Raw genomic sequence first — 13780 nt, 5'->3', positions numbered from 1 at the left:
CAAAATTGCAGATTTCGCCATGTCATTCTTCTACCTAAACTCTTAATTGGCTCCACAATGTCACAAAGCAAGTTGAAGATCTTTAACCTGCCAATACATCTTTCATACATACAGTCTCTGCCCAAGTCTCCAGTTTTTTCTCTCCCCATCACCCACCCTGTGCTGAAAACTCCAACCACCAAGGAACTGTTTGTAGATACTCCAAACTTTCTTCTTTTCTATACTCACCAGGTCCCTTCTTTTTAGAATGCTCTGCCTTTCTTTCCTTCATTCCAGTTTCCTTCTATCTGGAATGTTCTTTGTTTCCTCTCCTCTTCATTATATCCCCCTGGGATAAGTTAGCACCATTGCTGTTTCTCTGTCTACACATGGGTCTTATATCAAGTGATAAATGCAATGCCACTTTTCTTGTCCATCTTACCTACTAGGTCATGAAAGTCCTTGAGGACACAGGACAAAAACATCAGTATGTTTGGTTGCAAGCAACAAAACTCAACTTTGAGGAAATTAATCAAGAAGAAAAAGGAAGTACTGGTAAGATGCTACATAGTTAGAAGATAAAAAAGGAAGTGCATCAGCTTAGGAAGGACAGACACCAGAGAAGCTGCAGACCACAGCAACAGGAACTTCTACCCAAGCCAAGGGAGGCCCATGACAGGTAAAAGGCAGAGCCTATGATAGGCAGCCCCACGAAGTCTTGTGGGATGATGGAAAGAAAATTCCTCTAAATGAAGAGTGTCTGGTGTCGTTAGGGAAGAAGTGGAGATGCTTGGCGGAACAAAAACAACAGCTGTCCACTTCACTGGGTCTTGCTCCCAGTTGCGCCCCCCCCCACCCCCGTGTCTGGTGCAGACCTGGACACATAGTAGGCTCTTCCTGAATGGGAAATGAACGGTGTCAGAGAGAGAACTAACACTACCTGCCAGACAGTGAGCAAGCGTTTCAATGTTATTGCAGTCAGTCTCTCGCAATTCTACAAGTACATGTTATCTGTGTTTTTCAAATGAGGAAACTAAGACCAAAGAAGTAACTTGCCAAGGTTACTCAGCGAGCAAGAGAAACAGCTAGGATCTTGAAAATAGACTGTACTGCTTTCCTTCAGTGAGAAACATAATGCTTTTCTCCATGAGAAGCGTACCTTATGTTGAGTTTTGTTTTATTTAATAACATCCCTTTCTTCCATAGCATGCTTTTTTAGGTAACAGTGTCTTAGAGATACCTCCATGTTATCCACAGTAGAGGACGACCAGTATTGCATGAAGTTCATAGACATTAAGAACCAGATTTCTTGAGGGGTACCTGGATGGCCCAATTGGTTGAGTGTCCGACTTCGGCTCAGGTCATGATCTCACAGTTCATGGGTTTGAGCCCTGCTTCAGGCTCTGTGCTGACATCTCAGAGCCTGGAGCCTGCTTCGGATTCTGTGTCTCCTCTCCCCCTCTCTCTCTCTGCTCCTCCCCGACTTGTGCTCTCTGTCTCTCACTCTCATAAATAAATAAATAAATAAATAGGAACCAGATTTCCTGGGTTGGACTCTGAACTCTGTTTTTTACCATAAATGTGATCTAAGGTAAGTTTTTAAGCTATCTGTACCTCTCTTTCTTGGAAGCAAGGATGATATTAGTTACCTATGTCCTAGGGTTAATATGAGGATTAAATTAGTGAACACGTATAAAGTACTTAGACTAATATCTGATATGTAGTTAAGTGCTATAACAAAAGAACATTACCTGTTCTTTTTTAACTATTGCATTGCCCTCCACAGTATGTATGGACTATAATATATGTAATCATTCCTGTATGAATAGAAATTTTGTTGGTCGCAAGGTTTTGGTATTATAGACAATGCTACAAAGAACATTCCTGTTGTGCTTCCTTGTGCACATGTTTGTCCACATATTGGTTCAAGGAGTAGAACTGCTGAGTTAAAGGGCATTTGTATGTAAAAGTTCTAATTTTTATCTATTGCAATGGATGTCCACAGTACAAATGTCAAAATGTGCAAAAGGTCATATAGTAAAAGTCTTTCTTCCCACTACATGTGATATCAGAGATGTTGATTATAAGGCTTTTAAATTTCCTTTATACTAATTTATACTTCTGATGCTAGCCAGGACCTAGAATCTGAATCCTAAATTTATTCTCTGGCTGACACCATCATCGTCATCATCATCATCGTCGTCGTCATTGTCACCTTTATAAATTTATTAGGAACCTTATAAATGATATTAGATACTTCATTTTACCTAGCCTTCCCTATTCCATTTTCCTGCTTTATATTACTTAATTTTGTCTTATTCTTTTTCTAAGATTCTAAGTGCTTCTTATTTTTACACAAGTCCCTTAGTAAAGAGCACATAGATTTTTAAAACAAAAGATCTAGAATAAAAACACTGTTTTGTCACTTATTTGCATTATGTAGCCTTTGCTAAGTTAAATTCTCTGAGCCTATAAAATGGGAACAATAATGTCTACCTATGAGATTAGTATTGAGTTACATATATAAATATAAATATATGTGTCACTCCCTACATGTCAGGTACTTTACATGCACTATCTCTAACTCTTGAAGTAGTCACAAGCAAGATTAATAGGAAGGCAAATGCAGCAGACTATGAGAAAATCAAGGAGATAGTAAGAGATGGACGCGGTGTAGAAAATCACCAAACTAAGACCTGAACTTTGAGTTGGAAGAAGTTGAGAGTGGTGGGTATTGGCAGGAAGCGTTTAGGCAGAGCCAAAAAAGCATGTGTAGAGGTCCTGAGGTTAGAGAAAACTTAGTTACTCAAGGAACTGAAAGAAATAGAGAAATTTAGGACCATGGAAAATAAGGGAGAGAGTGATAGCAGATGGGGCCAAAAATAATTATTTTGAATTCCCGTCTTTCCTTTCTGGTTTTGGAGAGTGTTTTGTGTAGACGTGATTGTTGGAGCTGTTCTCGCCATCTTTCTGCCCTGAGAAAGACACTGGGATGGCAAGAGGCTGGACACTTGAAGACATCACTGAACTACTGAGCCAACTCTGGAAGTGCTCACCTCTGGACTAATTTATCTTATTAGATAATAAATATCCTTATTGATTAAGGCAATTTTAGTTGAATATCCCGACCACTGAAGGCATCTTAACTGATTATATTTAATGAAAGAGGAAGATCACACAGGGCTTTGTAGATCCTATTAAAGATCTGGAATTTAATTCTAAGGGTTATGGAGAGCCATTAAATGCTTTTAAGCATGTGGTGAATTTTGCTTTTCAAGAGATCACTTTAGCTGCAATGTGGATAATAGATTGAACAGTGGCAATAGTGGAGGCAAGTGTAGGAGATACAAACTATTGCAACAGGTAACACAAGAGAATGCAATGATTTAAAACACGTGGTTGCCATGGGAATAGAGAAAAATGAACCTGTTCAAGAGATACTGAGAGATACACTGGAGGCAGAATTATGAATTGGGATTGTGATTGATTCGATGTGAATGAGGAAGAGAAAGAAATCGAGATGGCTCCCAGGCATCTGGATTGAGCAACCAGCTAGATTGTAGTGCCATTTACTAAGACAGGGATAAACAACTGGAGGTAGAACAGGTGGGAGATTACTATAATGAGTTCATTATTGGACTTGTTGAACTGAAGGTGCCTGAAGCAACGAGGTGGTTACGTCAAGTAAGCAGTTGGACATCTGAGTGGCTCAGAATAGAGATAAAGACTTAAGAGTCTTTGGAACCCAGATGGTAACAGAATCTATGTGATCTTTGAGATTCTTAGGGAGAGGGTGAGGAATGAGAAAAGGCCCTACAACAGAATCCTAGGGCCTCCAGCACTTAGTTTTTCCATGGAAAAGAAGAAGCCAGTGAAGGAGACTGAGAAGAACAGAAAGAAAGAGGGAAAGTCAAAGAGTTTCTACAAAGAAGGCGTGCTCGACAAAGAAGGTGTGCTCAACACCTACAAATGCAGTTGAGAAGTCAAGGAAGAAAAAGACTGAAAAGATTCTGTTGGATTTAGCCACATGAAGGCCACAGGTGACTGGTGAAGAAGCAACTTTTAGACAGATGGAAGTGGAATGGTTCAGTTCAGAACCCAGTTTGGACTGGATAAAGAGAGGAAAATTCGGAAATGGAGACAGATGGTAAAGAAGCAGGTCAAGAAATTTGGCCTTTAAGAGGACATAGGGCAGGAGCTGAGGGACAAGTGGAATCAAGGGAGGGTTTTGTTTTTCTTTTAAAGATAAGGATGGCTATCTTTCCTTTACCTCTATATCCAATTCATTAGCAAGCCGCTTTAGGTCTTTCTCTTAAATGTATCCCAAGTCTGTCCATCTCTGACCTTCAACCCAGATAACTCACTGGTTTCAGCCACCATCATCCTCACCTGGATTAATTCAGTAGTCTCCAACTGGTTTCTCTGCTTCCATTTTTATTTTGTTCTTGTCTTTTTGAAATCATAAGGTAGTCATGGTAAATGAAATCACGGTTTTGAAATACAATCCAAACTCTTGGTCTTGGCTTATGAGATTGAGTATATATGATCAGACTCTTCTCCTATCTTACATGCCATCTACCCCACTGTCCCCCTGTGTTCTGGCTCCACGGGCTTCTTTCTGCTCTTTGTTGCTTTCTCACTCACTGGTCTCAGTGCTTAGCAAGCTTCTTCCTACATCTTTGAATGGCTGACCCCCTTTCATTATTCATGATTGCTCAAATGACTTTTTTGCCTCATCCAAATAGTCTTCTCTGACCTTCTTATCCTCCCCATCCCCATCCTCAGTCCTGTTTTACCCTATTCATGGCTCTTATCATCTGAAATGATCTTGTTCATTTATTTGTTGATTATATCTTCTCATTAAAATTAAAGTCTGGGGGAAACTGGGTAAGGTTTATAAGATTAATATGTATTACATGTATTACTGCATGATATATGTGTGTATTATATATTACTATGTGTTATGTGTAAATGATAAGCATGTGAATCTGATTATCTCAAAATAAATGTTTTCGGTTTTGTTTTTTTTAAGTAAGTTCTGTGAAAACTGGCAGTTTGTCTCCTTGTTGGGAACTGTGTCACCATCACCAGAATGAAGTCTGGCATACAGTGGGCACTAAAGAAGTCTTATTAAATGTGTGACTTAATAAATGATATATTTGGTCATGTCTAAAAGAGAATGGGGCGAAGAGTACCAACAATAGCAGGAGACCCTGAGCCAAGGAAACCCGGGTCGTAGAATTTAGCACTAGAATCCTTGTCTTACAGTTGAAATTCGAATCCGGGTTTCCAGAACCCTTTCACCGCCCCATACTACCTCTCCATTAGTGGAGTATTGATTAGATGACTGAAGTCCTGGCGACACTCGATCAAATTTCGTCTTTGTAGCCTATGGTGATTCCCACAGTGCAGGGCAGATAGGACCAGCACCTTACGTGTGGGGTCTGGTTCCCATAAAGCATGACCAGGCCCGCACTCTCTGTAACTTGCAGGACTGGGTAAGGAGGCTGTGTGCAATAGCCTGGAAGGCTCACTGAAGCGCAGGTCCTCAGCTCTGCAGTTGAGGTTTCAGGTTTCAGTTCTCCCAGGAGCACGAGATGTCGCAGCGTGCACGGTGCGGCTGCCGCCTCCGCCTCCCCGTCTCCGCTAAGGCTGCGCTCGAAAGCCAGTTCCAGGCGCGGCCGCGCACACTCTTCTGCCCTAGACGAAGGTTGGGCGCCGTGGCTGAGGCTGCTGCTAAGCTGCCGTAGCTGGGCGCGCTGGGAGGCGGCGAGCACAGCTGGGCCGGGACTTCCTTCCTCTACCGCAGGACAACAAAACAACCCGGCAGCAGGCACTGAACTCTTGGCAGCTGTCTGGGCGAGAGGCGCAGCCATGGGCTCCGTGCTTAGCAGCGATAGCGGCAAATCCGCCGCCGCCTCGGCCGCCCCGCGGGCCCTGGAGCGCAGGGGGGACCCGGAGCTGCCCGTCACGTCCTTCGACTGCTCCGTGTGCCTCGAGGTGTTGCACCAGCCGGTCCGGACCCGCTGTGGCCACGTGTAAGTGCCGGGGGAGCTCGGCTCGCGCGCCCACCTTGGGGAGGGAGAGGTTGGGGGAAGGCATGGGGGATTTCAGGAGCCAGCGCTCGAATGAAGCTACCGCAGGGAGACACCTGGACCCGTCGAGTGCGGGCCGCGGGAGAAATGACCAGTCGGAAGGTGACACAGGATTTCAGGAGGCGAAAACATTAACAAGCGGGCTCTGCAGCGCCTCCCCCCATCACCCCAGCTGCTTGTTCCCGGAGCCCAAGTGCAGAGCCCCAGGGATGGGGATCCCAGGAGCGGGACCCTCCGGGAGCCGGGGCTTGCCAAGTGGGGAAAGTGCTGTTGGCTGGAGAGCCAGCACCCGCTTCGGCACAAGGCAGTGAGCTCCTGCAGAACATTTCTCCCGCTGAACTCAGTTAATCGGGCCGTGCTTCCCCCTCGCCCTCCCCGCAGAACCCAGGTCGGTTTTGTTTTGCTGGCTTGTGCACATGTTCTAGAACGCCCACTGAGGCTAGCCTCTTGAGCAAACAAAGATCTGAGCAAACTGTCGTTCCACCCCCACCTCCCTTTCCTAACACGGACATTCAGGCCCCTGAATGATCAACCCTAACTGGAACGCCCAAGTGACTCTGTAGTCCTAACAGTTTAAGTACCTGTCAGGGCGGGGCTGGGATTTGAACTTTAGCACGGAGCCCTGGAGTGTAGCCGTTTAAAAACCCAGCCACAAAGTGACGGGAGCTTACAGACTACCCTCCCTTACGCAGCGCTTCCCTAAATCGCCGGAAAGTATAGATAAAAATAACTGTCTTAAAAACCAGGTACCATGGAACTAAAACTTGCTGTTAGTTTCTAAGAGTTTAAAAACAAAATCCCTATGTAAAACGTGTGCTTGAGTAACTAGTAATAGGAGTTGGATCTGTGGATTCGTTCACTCTGTTTACATAGAAGCTTGCTTTCCGTGGCTGCCTGGGTGTGTGGCCGAGTGTGTGCCTGTTGGGATCGGGGTGCGGGGATGGGGGGTGGTTGCATAGAGAGCGGAAGCCCGCTTAATGTCTTTGGCCGGCCGTTTATAGTTTGATGAAGCTCCAAGGCAGTAATACCGCAATGGCTAGTTAAGTGTTTTTGGCTTACCAGGAAAAAAGTTACCATATTATAAATGCACGTGCACAAAATGTTTTTAAAAGGACTGAGGTGGTCCTTGACACCTATAGACCAGTAACTGAGAAGCAGTTTTCACCACTGAAAAGCCCAGTAGTGAGCCAAGGAAGAAAAATGCAGCCCACACAGTGTTTTAAATAAAGAGTGCCCTGGGCATTATTTTGTGGCTGCATTTTCAGGGCCTGTTGTTTCAGCTTTGTACTTTAAACTCAAGTCTAATTGACCTCCTGTCTGATTACTGATGTTGTTTCTCAGCTGTCCAGATATAGTTCATTGACATAAACCCCAAAGCCAAGATGGAAGCCAAGATATTGTTGTGTGACAGTATAATATATTGATTAGCTCAGGGCAGTAATAACCTTGTGGTAACTACATTTAAATTTAGCCTGAATGAGCATTAGAACTTTAAAGTTGCCCCAAAGATACACAGCGGGTGTCACGTCTTGATGGTGTCTTTTGTAGAACTGAATGGAATTGGGTGACTTTGGTATTGGAGATTGTTATCTGATTGGGGATTGTTTTCTATCCACCCCCGCTCCTTTTGGAGTTTGAATACTGTAACTTACTGTTCGCAGGGTTTTGGTTCTGCTGAAGGATAATACATAGGTGTAAAAAGTTAAATCTTTTGTTTAATCTTTTTCTTTGTTAGAGTTTGAATAGGAAACCAGCAACTGGAAAAATAGTCATGAAGTAGCACAACAAGGGCTGGAGGAATGGCCTTCCCTCACTTTTACTGTTCTTTGTTTTGACAAATCTGTGTCCATTGTTCTGGCTGTGGGCAGAATTTCCATATTCCTCCCTTTGGCAAATTTACTTGGGCCCCTTCCACTTTCTAAATGTTAACTCCAATTCCCTCTGCACTGGAGACTGTGAGCGCTGTTAACACCATTTGTATTTCTGAAATGAATTACTCTCTTCCATTGACCTTTGGGAAATGAAGAAATGCAGATGAAACCTGTCTATATTATCCCATATGGAAGCTAATTTCCAAACTTTTTGAACTTGTTTGTGTATGCTGATTTCTGTTTCTAAACTGATTTCATAGAGGGTGCCTGGGTGGCTCAGTCCTTGAAGGGTGCCACTCTTGATTTCAGCTCAGGTCTTGATCTCAGGGTGTGAGTTCAAGCCCCACATGGGGCTCCGTGCTGGGTGTGGAAGCCTACTTAAAAAAAAAAATAATAATGAGTAAAATAAAATAAACCTATTTCAAGTCAAGCAAGATATTAATAATGGCAAAAATACATTGAATGAATATGTACATAGCACTTTATAAATCGTATTGTGATGCAGTAGAAACAGTGGGCTTGATTTGAAATTCAGCCCTGCCACTGACCAGCAGTCTGACCACCACGTTGCTGAATCTCTTTGACTCTGTTTCTTCATTTGTAAAATAGGGTGAATAATGGAATTTTTATGAATTTTTAAGAAATGTAAAAGTAGTTCATCATAAGTTCTCAATACAGGATTTCTATTTCCTTTAAAGTCATTCCACAAAGCAAGAACCCACAAACAGTATTATTTCTTATCTTTATATTTCTTTTGGAATAAAACCGGGCCATAAAAGATTGATCTATGACATTTTCAAGATGTCCCAGATAGCCTTTCTTTTAGCTTAGTTCTTTTTCCTTTGGTGGCCTTGAATTTAAGAAGTTCTATTTTAATGCTCTGTCATTTCAAATTGACTCTATTCATATCTCTGTATCAGTTGTTAAAACATATTTTGGGGGAAAGGTTTCCTACCTCTACTTTATCTTATACTATCAGTGGGTGAGGGGGAGGGGGCAGATGGGGAGGGGGCAGATAAGTTGAAGCTGTATAAAGGAAGCTGAAAGGGAGTCTGATTTATATTTAAAGTAAGTATTCAAGGAAATTTGTTGACCAGTTGGATGTGATAAAGGGGGGAGAAAGGAGTGGAAGGAAACTCCTTAGCAAGTAACAGATAAAAGGGGACAGAGTTCAGCTCAGGAGGTTGTTAATGAACAGGTGATGGGGCTTGTTGAGCCTACAGTGGTCTGAGAGGGAAATATCCAAATAGAAATATCCCAAAGGCACTGGGACAATGGGTTTGGGGAAGGGTCAGAGCTGGAGCTAAGGGAGTTAGTTATCTAAAAGAATCAAGAGGTTGAGGGGTTCCTGGGTGGCTCAGTTGGTTAAGTGTCCGACTTCTTCCGCTCAGGTCATGATCTCACAGCTCAGCTCGTGGGTTTGAGCCCCACATCAGGCTCTGTGCTGACAGCTCAGAGCCTGGAGCCTGCTTCGGATTCTGTGGTCTCCCTCTCTCTCTCTGCCCGCTACCCCTTACTTGTGCTCTGTTTCTGTCTCTGTCTCTCTCAAAAATAAATAAAAGCATTTAAAAAAAAATTTTTTTAAGTATATCCTTTGTCATATAGAGATAGGTGTTAAGGATAAAAAAAATAGGCGAGGAAACGGGATGGGAAGTATGTGGGAGAGATGCAATTTTAAAGATATTTAGAGCAGTGCTTCTCAAATTATCTGCTGTAAAGAACCACTGAGGTTTTGTTTGTTTTGTTGTGTTTTTCAGCCCATCACTGACCAATACTTTTATAAAATAAAAAACGTGTTATGGGAAACTGAAATTAAAAAATACCAAAGATACATAAAACACAAGCCCTCGTTTTAAAAGTTATTAAATATACTCAACAGACATAAAATTACTCTGTCAGATTTCTCTACAAGCTTCTGAAAATACTTCCCTCAATTTCTATACTTAATTCAGCATGAACTATTAATAAACAGTGTCTCAACAACCTTTTTCTGGAGGAAGTTAGAAGGTGAGGAAGGTAGTTCAGCTCGAGAAAAATGTAAGGGGCAGTTGCATGGGGTGTGGGACATTTATTTTATTTTATTTCTTAAATGTTTACTTATTTTTGAGAAAGAGAGAGTGCAAACAGGGGAGGTGCAGAGAGAAAAGGGGGGACAGAGGATCCAAAGCAGGCTCCGCGCCGACAGCAGACAGCCCAATGCCGGGCTTGAACTCCTGAACCATGAGATCATGACCTGAGCTAAAGTTTGATGCTCAACCAATTGAGCCACCCAGGCGCCCCTAAATGAGGATTTTGAACAGAGTCATGGCATGAGCTGATTTAAAAGGATGACTCTGGCTGCTGTGTTGAGAATGGACTGCAGTGGGAAGAGCAGGACCAGGAGAGTGAGTTAGGAGGCCACTGTAACAATCCAGCAAAGAGACCAGGACCAACCAGCAAGGGAACAGTGGAGGTGGTGAATGGTAGAATTTTAGATCAGTATGAAGGTGTAGCTAACAAGGTGGATTCAATGTGGAGTGTGGGAGGAAGTGAGGAGTCAAGGCTGAGTGTAAGGTGCTTGGCTTGAGCAAAGGTTGGGGTTGCCCTAAGCGAGATAGGAAAGACTGGGAAGGTGGAATGAGGAACAAGGTCAGGTCAGGCATTCCATAACTGACAGGCCAAGTTTGGGACAACCAAGAGATGTTGGATAGGCGATTGGATATGTGAGTCTAGAGTTCAGAGGAAGATCTGAGCTGTAGATAAATGAAACTGGGAATCATAAACATATCCTTGATATAAATCCATGGGACTGGATGAATTTATTGAGGAGTAAGTGTAGTCAGAAAAGAATAGAGGTCCAAGGACTAAGCAGTGGTACATACCAACATTTAGAAGCTGAGACATGAAAACCTGAAAATCAGGGGCACATAGGTGGCTCAGTCGGTTAAGCATCCAACTCTTGGTCTCAGCTCAGGTCACGAGCGCATGGTTCATGGGATTGAGCCCCACGTTGGGCTCTGCACTGACAGGGAGGAGCCTGCTTGGGATTCTCTTTCTCCTTCCCTCTCTGCCCCTTCCTTGCTTGTGCATGTGCTCTCTCTCTCTCTCTCTCTCTCTCTCTCTCTCAAAATAAATACATAAACATTAAAAAAGAGAGAGAGAGAGAAAACTTGTAAAAGAAGTAGCCATAGGGGTAGGAAGGAAACCATCTGGTGTCCTGGAGGCCAAGTGAGTGCAAGAAGCACTTTGGAGGGAAGAGGGATCCATTGAATCTAGTGATGCTTGAAGGTCTGGTGGATGAAGATTGAGAATTGATCACTGGATTTAGTAATGTGGAGGCTATTGGTGACCTTGAGAAGAACAGTTTCAGTGGAATGGTAGGTGCCAAAGCCTAATTAGAGTGGTTTGGTGATCGATCACAGGCGCTAGAGGAAAGAAGCATAGGAATTCCTTTGATGTAGTTGGGAGGCAAGCGAAAGAGAGAAATTGGGACAATAACAGGAAGGAGAAGTGGGATCAAGAGAGTTTTCTTATAAGAGAAGAAAAATGGTGTATGCCACATGGTTATGGAAATGAATCAATAGTGAGGGGGAAACTCATTCATGGGAGAGGAGAGAATTTCAGAAGCAATGCCCTGGAGTGGGAGGAAGGTGCTGGAATTTACAAGCCAGGATTGAGGAGTGGAGGGAGGATTGGCCTTAGCTAGGAGAATGGACAGTTTATTCATTTCACAGGATGTAGAGCATTAAATGGGCGCAGATGCAGGTGAATTGAAGAAGTGGAAGGTTGTGGAAGTTCCTAACTGATTGCCAATTATCATTGACATATTATTTGACCTGTGATTTGACTTCAAGATGAAACTTGGAAGTTTAAATATGAGCATCCAGACCCCTGATCTTAAAGCAAGTGTATACAGAATGACTCCTCTTCCCCGTGTGCTTGGGTTAAGCATCACTTAAATTCAGGTGATTAGAATCTCTTGTACCATCAAGGTCCAAACACTCTGGAGAGCCATTGCTCTAATAAGAGAATGCTACTTCCTACATTGCTGTTCCTTAAAAGTCTGGCACTTAGTAGATGTTTAATATTAGTTGAATTAATGAATGAGTCTAAAATAAAATGCAGATTGAATACTTTGGTGAATGTCCCTCAGGCAGGAACAACCACTCTATAGTGACAGCCAACGGATGCTATGTAGTTGAGTAACAGATAGCAGTTCCATCATAGTTTTGGAACTCCATTATTTTTATGAGGTTACTCATCTGTCCCTGTATTACTGAGAATTTCAGAAAGATGTGATTAAGCTGGCCTGAAATATGCCTCCTCTGGTGGTCGGATTGCTCTGTGTTTACTTAGCAACATTAGTATTGTCATAGGCAAATTAAATATTAGTGATCTGTTAAATTATGTATTCTCTAACAAACAAAACCTAAATAATGTAGCAGATTGAGTTTTACACCGAGATTTTCCTCAGAACTTGGCTGCGGGCCCGTGGACCAGGAGCATTGCAGAATCTTGGGTCCCATCTCACATCTACTGAATTGGGAACTGTTTTAATAGGATGTTTAGGTGATTGATAGCCATGTTAAAGTTTGAAGCATGGCTTTAGCCAACCCTATTTAATTGACAGTAAAATACAGCAAGTTGAGGACAGCATTTGAAGGTTAAAGAGAGGCACCCCTCTAAGATTTTAAGTTAAAAAAATAGAATTTTTCTGTAGGGGGTTAAATTTTATTTATTTATATTTTAATGTTTTTTATTTTTGAGAGAGAGAGACAGAGCACAAGTTGGGAAGGGGCCGAGAGAGAGGGAGACGCAGAATCCAAAGCAGGCTCCAGGCAGTAAGCACAGAGCCCGACTCGGGGCTTGAACCCACAAAGTGTGAGATCACAACCTGATCAGAAGTCAGTTGCTTCACCGTGTAAGCCACCCAGGCTCCCCTATGGGATTAAATTTTAAATCAATACTTAATGTGGTATAGAGATATGCAGAGTCAGGTTTTGGAAGCTGAGCCATTCCCGGGATGGACTTTGAGTGGAACCTAATTGAATACATAAATACATCAAAGGAAATCTTAGGGGCAGTGGGTGGCTGGAGGGTTTATGCTCTAAGAATAGCTGTACTCAGGCCTGTCCAGGCTGATGCATGTAGGTGAAGAGGGAGTGGGGTGTGTGTGGGTGTGTGTACGTGTTTATTGCCCTACACTGGAATGTTTTAGCCTAAGATTCTTATCACCTTGAATAACAATAGCAATTCCCCTTATTCTATTCACATTTTCAAGCTTACCAAGCCCGCTCAAGATTTTCATTCAGCTTCCCATTGGCATGCCCACAGTGAGGCAGCCTCTTCTTGAGAACAGAAATAAAATGTTAGATCTACCTCAATGTTGCCAGTGGCTCTTCCAGAGTCCTATTTGGGACGATGTCTGGATACTTCTTTTGCCTGTTTAGCCTTAGACCCCATGGAGTCCCTAATGCATCCCTTCCCTCCTTACTATACATAGGGTTCAGTTTTACCTCTTGAGATTGGGTACATAATTGTACCCGGTGTCCTCAGCAAGCCTTTCCTTAGTTTTCTACAATGCTTTGCTGACCTCTTCATTATGAGGGTCTTATTGATAATCACGTAATTTCAGGAAACAGCAAGGAGTTAATAAAATAACTCTTGGGAGCAGGGTATTTAAGTTTCCATCTGGTTTCAAAGATCTTAGAGTCATTTCCATATGAATGAATTCATAATTCATTTCTTCAGGAGCTGCAAACAAGTGATGTAAATGAATGTGGAGGGTGAGTACTCCACAGGATGGGGGCATTAGCCCACATGACCACAGGGGAATTGAGTCTAGACTTGGAGGAG

At 42.9% G+C, this 13780-nt stretch overlaps 1 protein-coding gene across 3 annotated transcripts in view; it reads left to right on the top strand.

Moving 5' to 3' along the window:
• The first annotated feature begins 2369 nt into the window (after nt 1–2369).
• The window catches only part of RNF125 (ring finger protein 125), a 41254-nt gene continuing 29843 nt past the window's right edge, over nt 2370–13780 (top strand). For 2 of the 3 annotated variants that reach the window (XR_007455271.1, XM_049619546.1), the window contains exon 1: nt 2370–6017. Coding sequence is in view for 2 of the 3 variants with exons in the window: in XM_049619546.1 (XP_049475503.1) it covers nt 5854–6017 (164 nt within the window). In the remaining variant the exon portion in view is untranslated. The remainder of the gene's footprint in view (nt 6018–13780) is intronic. The other variant, XM_049619545.1, reaches the window with a different exon arrangement.

The sequence above is a fragment of the Panthera uncia genome, assembly GCF_023721935.1.
Source record: "Panthera uncia isolate 11264 chromosome D3 unlocalized genomic scaffold, Puncia_PCG_1.0 HiC_scaffold_8, whole genome shotgun sequence".
Lineage (NCBI taxonomy): Eukaryota > Metazoa > Chordata > Mammalia > Carnivora > Felidae > Panthera > Panthera uncia.
The sequence above is the reverse complement of the archived record's forward strand: the minus strand, read 5'-3'. Positions and strand labels throughout refer to the sequence as shown.